This window comes from Eulemur rufifrons, chromosome 1 (assembly GCF_041146395.1).
Source record: "Eulemur rufifrons isolate Redbay chromosome 1, OSU_ERuf_1, whole genome shotgun sequence".
Taxonomy (NCBI): domain Eukaryota; kingdom Metazoa; phylum Chordata; class Mammalia; order Primates; family Lemuridae; genus Eulemur; species Eulemur rufifrons.
The window spans coordinates 24072379-24078378 of NC_090983.1; the positions used below are offsets into that span (position 1 = coordinate 24072379).

The 6000-nt window shown below is 35.7% G+C and overlaps 1 protein-coding gene across 1 annotated transcript in view; it reads right to left on the minus strand.

Annotated features, from left to right (window-relative positions):
- Positions 1–5477, minus strand: part of CPS1 (carbamoyl-phosphate synthase 1) — a 117029-nt gene extending 111552 nt beyond the window's left edge. Inside the window, exon 1 of the mRNA XM_069482737.1 lies at positions 5234–5477. Within this exon, the coding sequence (XP_069338838.1) occupies positions 5234–5359 (126 nt within the window). The 5' untranslated portion in view covers positions 5360–5477. The remainder of the gene's footprint in view (positions 1–5233) is intronic.
- Positions 5478–6000: the final 523 nt, after the last annotated feature.

Here is a 6000-nt window from a genome sequence, read left to right on the forward strand (position 1 = left end):
TTATAAGGCCTAACACGTCAAGATTTTGAAGTACCGTAACAGCAGTAATCAATTAAGGCTTACAACATTCTAAGTTAATAGCCTTTCAACATCCTAAGTTAATATTAAGTCAGCAGCCTTTGGTTAAACATAAGCCAACCTTGAGGGGAAAAAAAAAAAAATCACAAGGTTAACTTACTTGAATACTTCTATGTTTTGGACACTTATAAACAAAGGATCCAGATGCATGAGTAATTTTTATTCTAATTATGTTTCTCATTATAAATAAAATATAGCATTTATAAAAATTCCATTACAAAATATGTTCACAAAGTGTAGGTTTATTAATAAGCACTTACTGAGCATCTGCTCTGTGGCAAGTTGTTCCGAATCTGGGAGGGATGTATAATATTTTAAGCTAATTTTTACTTTCTGGTAACAAATTAATATGGTCTTATATTTAGTTCTACATTATAGAAGAAACTTATTCAGTAAAATTCTATAATGAAGTAGTAATCTTGATGAGTCCTTTATAAGAATTTCACATTATTCAATTAACCTCCCTATGAAATTTAAAAGATGAATGTATGGCATTTAATAAGTTGAAAGAAAAGAAAAAGAAAATAGAATAGCCTTGAAAATATTTTTAGGAGAAATGAGAAAAATGAACTCATTTAGACCACAGGAAGAAAAGCAAGTGTAAGCCAAAGTTCACTAGGGCTGAGGAGCCCAAAGCCAAGTTGGACCCTGGCCTGTGCAGCTTTCGTCAGGCCTCAGTCATTGCCAAGGCCCAGGAAATATTAGTCAGATCAAGGGCAGTCACTGTAGCACAGCAAACTCCTCCTGAATCCCTGAAGTGACCTCTGCCATGACCACTGCATGGGAGATGTTGAAAACTTTCTACGGTACCCCTCAGTCTTTGAACAAGTCAGAAATATAAAGAATATGTCTAATGGAGACATAAGGGCAGAGGAATATTCTCCATTTCCATAGCAGTAAGACCTAATTTTACCTCTAGACCATCAGAAAGTCTGGCTAAGTATAGGCAAATTGGGACTTGAGGGAGAAGGTGAGGGAGAGGGCAGCACAGATCAAGACTAGTGCTAATCTCTTGGCAATTTCCTTAGCCAAAATTCTTAGCTTCTGACCCAGGGCTGCGACTAGGGTAAGGCGAGCGAGGCACCTGGGACACAACACTGAGGGAGGCACAGCCTGACCCGACAGTGAGAGTCTCCTTAAATTGTGCACACCCTTCACACTAGTCTAGGCCATTTGACCTATAGTTTTTTCAAGGGTTTTATGTCAAGAAATGTCAAGGCACTCTGGATGACAAACAAATGAGTCTATGTTTTAGAAAAAGGATGATATGAAAAATGGAGAACATAAACAAAAATGTTCAAGAGAGAGGCCACCTCCCAATTAGAGAAATACTGTGCACCAAAAATATGTAAAGTGGTCCATCATCCAAACTAATTCTGCAATAGCTAATTTGGTACTGGAACACAATTTATCGTTTCAAAAACTTGAACTACCATGATGAAATCCAGCCCTAAAAGTATCTATATGTACTAAAAGTCTAACAAAATAGTTATTCTTAAAAGTACGTGGTAACCCTATTCCTACTCCTACCTAATACGTACAAAGAGGCTTCAATATGATAATGAATTCTATTTCCTGTGAATGTCTTCAAAGCTACTACAATATAACTAAATGATTCTAATTATAGGAGATTTTGTAGTAGCTTATTTCTAATCAAATGACAATAGCTCCTCAAGATTGAGCTAAATAGATACTTCTATGTTGAAATCAGAATATAAAATCTTGCAAAATGAAAGTCTTTCAAACAAACTAATGATTCCTGGGGCTCATTGGTATTTGAAGTCCCAGAGAAGACAGTTGGACTGTTCGGTTCTTGACTTAATTATAACAGAGGTCATCATTTTTAAAAATGAGTGGATTAATGTTAGAAGCAGTACCTTTTGCACACTTTTCTATTCATAGAAAACTTAACCTTTTCAGTTTAATACCTTTGATTTCCAAATTCATTTGCAAGTAAAAATAAAGTTATTTAGTCTTGGTGATTTTCCAAGACTTGTGAACTTAGAATTTTTATATCTGTAAGTTCTTAAAGTCTGACATGATCCACTTATAATCCACTTATTTCTATTTATTATTCTTCCTGGATACTCCCATGGTAGAGCTTCCATGTTAATTAATTAATTAATGAAATAGGATATGGTGCATATCCTGCCTTTTAGAATTGAATTTACCATACTTAAAAGAAGATTATTTGTTTCATGGTACTTGGGTTTGATTCATTATAGTAAATATCTTCTTAGAAATAGGTTTAATACAAAGGTAAAGGTGAAAGAATCATCATTATAAATATGTGAGAATTCTTATCAAATATCTTGTCATTGTAATAATTTGTAGTCCCTGGAAAACATGAGGATTCCCTGATCTAACCCTCTACTAAGTCCTTCTACTAAAATATATATAACAGGAATTTTTTTAAACTATCCAGTTTTTGCTTTAAAGTGTTTACATGTTTTTAAGCACCAATCATGTATGATGATCATATAATCCTTTAAGTAAATCAGTAATCATTTCCACACTACAGATGGGAAAATTTAGGTTGGGAGAATATGTGACTAGATCAAGGTCAGAGCATTTAGAAATGCATAACAGGGGTTAGGATCCAGATCTTTTTATTCCCCATCCAGAGTATTTTCCACCATACCGTTACAACTGGCTGAATGTAATGATGAGCACTGAACATTTTCAATACTAATAGAAAAAGATTATGGTCTCTAAAACTTTCATATTTTATGGTTGTTGATCATTTATACCCTTGATATCAACTTCCTTTAAAAGTAGAACACCTTGAAATTCTTTCCTATAAGTGAAATGTAACTGTGTCTATTGGCAAGGTACACTCTTTTAAATATTAGCCACAAACAAATACGCAGGGAAGCCACAAAAAAAAAAAAAAAAAAAAAAAAATACAAGTGCGTCACTGCTAGCATCAGACCCACCCTCTCTGTCTTTTGCTAAGGAGAGAGGAAAAGGGACATCCAAAGACTTTGAAAAAACAACCTGATTTACAGGGCAATATAAATAAATGTATTTCTAAGAGAGTTGAATTTTAAATGTAAAGGCAGGAAGAAAAGTAGATAGAGGACTACTTCAAAATAAGTGAATAATAACACAAGTCCCCTTGGACTGTTCTATGGAATTTTAATTCACTATAGTGAAGTTCAAGAACTATTTTTTGTGCCTGGCATTCCTCCAAAACTCTGGCCAATAATGATGGTGTGTGAGTAATGGCTTTTACACCATAAAATGATGGCTTATTCCTCCTACAAATTTGTCATTCTTAGCTGTGCACTGTGGCAGACCCTTGAAACAGATCTGTCACCATGAGCTAAAAGAACTGCTTTCCCAGTGGTCTGTCCACATAATTAGACCATTTTGTTGTGGTTGTGGTTGTGTTGTATGGAGCACTTATTGTGATCTTGGAGAACTGGCTTCTAATCTCAATCATGTCTGTGCCATTTTAAGCAGTCACTCAATTCCTCTGTTTCTGGTATCTGATGGAGACAAACTTATCCTTGCCCACCTACTTCAGTGAGAAGAAAAAGATATTCTGAGTGACTCAACTTTGAAGTATTAGAAGGCACATGTAACCATAGGCGATGTTATTTTCACTACTGTTTTATTCTCTCTGAGCTAATTCGTGAGTACTCTTGAGGTATTACTAACACTAAACTAAAACCAAATATTCACTCTCATAGTTTATATCAAGTTACTATATCTTTGATGATGATTTTAAATGTTCTCCTTTCTGGCTCTTTTGCTATAATTGAACTAAATCCGAGAAAATGTTTTTCCTACTTATTTTTTAATTGAAAATGATAGATTATTATACTCCTGTTAGAATTTTCTCCACGTGAAAGGCTGAAGTCATTAACATGCCACTGATGCTACTGCATGTATTCTCTCCTTTCTCCTGGGATCTTTAGACTCTCTCCCTCCTCCTCCTCGTCCTCCTCCACCTTGCCCTCCTCCTCATCCTCCTCCTCCTCCTCCCTCTTCTCCCCTCCCCTTGTTTCTCTGTGTCTCCATCTCTCTTCCTTTCCTTTTACTCCTATCCCTTTCCCATGCTTATCCCTGGAGGCCACAAGAATATGTGGCATTGCTTAGCCCTGCAGGTGTCAGGGCTAAAACCCCTCTGAATTCTGCCTTGAGCAATCTAGGCACTAGAAGTTGTGGAAGCACCTGGAAGATTTTTAGTCAACACAGTGAACATACAAAATATAAGCAGAACACTCAAAACTCCTAGAGCCTATTTTTACATCAACAGAGGTTTTAGTTTTTTTCTACTTCACATTTTACGGCTTTCACTACTAAAGAAGCAGTATTTATAAAGCTACTGTGATTACTTAAACTGTATATTCACTAAAGATGATATTCATTGGCAAAGTTCCCATGGAGTACTTTCAGATTTCCCTGGTAATAAATGTCTTCATAAAGTCATAGGAAGGGACAGAGGTTCCCACAGGAATTTCATAATTCATTGGTGGGGGCAGGAGAAGGGCGATTGATGTTCCTTTCTGGACTTGCCCCTTTGGTTATAGATACACTTGGAGGGACAGAATTATCAACTGCTATTTTCCTCAGTGTATTAATTTACAAAGGAAAATAACAAATATGGCCTTCTAAAAGAGAAGCTAAGAGGAAAAATGAAAAGCTAAAGCAGTGTCTGCATGATGACCTGCAAATATCTCAATTATATATTTTCTAAATTTTTAAAACAATATTTTAAAAGAGAAAACTTTCCAGCAAGCCCTATTTACAGAATAAGGGCTTAACATACTATATATTGTGATGTGGCTCACACACGTTTAAGCCACTCCATGTTTTGAACCCAAACTATCAGCAGTAGTGTCTGAGCACAGAAAGAGTTATGATGGCTTTTAAAAATGTTTCTTTTCTAAGCAGTACATGGACATTTTACATGTTCACAGGAGTTGTGACCATTTTTTACATTAGATAAAAATTACTGTAATTTTATTCGGAGAAGATAAAAATGAGCATTTGCTGAATCAGTAGGTTCTATAGTAAAGCAAATATTGATAAATTAGCACTTCAGAACTATGTTCAAAACTGTATTTGCTTTGTAAGGAAAGCCTTTGCTTCACAGCTAAACCACACCCCATGAGATTTTAACAGAAACAATGAATATGGGTATTACCTTGACAGAAAGAAGTCTGATGCCAGGTCTTGAAAATTTCCATGGTTGGTGTGCAGTCACGTTGGTAAAGCCAAAACCAGTCTTCAGTGTCCTCACCACTTTGCAAGCTGTCAAAATCCTCGTCATTTTGAAGATGATTTGTCACTAAGATTAAATAAAATTATATATATTTTATGAGAGTTTTGTTATAAGATTATTAATTAATATGAAAGAAAGCTAAAGGGTGCAGTCAGTGTTTAAGGCTGACTACACAGCGGTCTTTGAATTTCCATTCATTCTGCCATTAAATGTCTTCAGCCACAGCCCCTCCTTCCCTGAACCCCTCCTCCTGAGGTAATGTCCAGGCATGTTCCATTGACTTGTCATACAAATTGCAACACATCAAATACTACCTTCTCCTGCTGAAATAATGCTGGTGTTGTAGAAAACCTGTCATCTATCAAAGGAATTGCTTATGCAGCTCAATAGAATGACCTAGACATAGTGGACAACCTTAGGAATATCACTTACCTGGAAGAGTAGCAACTTTCTAACAATGCCAAGGATCAAAGGCTTTTACTTATGTTACATGTTTTGCTCAATTTGCCTCAAAAAAATTTTTTGGATTCCCAAAGAAACCTAAACCCTCACCATTCTCTGCTTGGAAGAAGACAATGGAAACCACATATAGTCAAAAGGACATCAGAATAAACTTTCCTCTACAAATATGCAGTAAATCTATCTACATTATTTTGGGGGTTAATAGAGTAGCATGTGACAGTCTAACC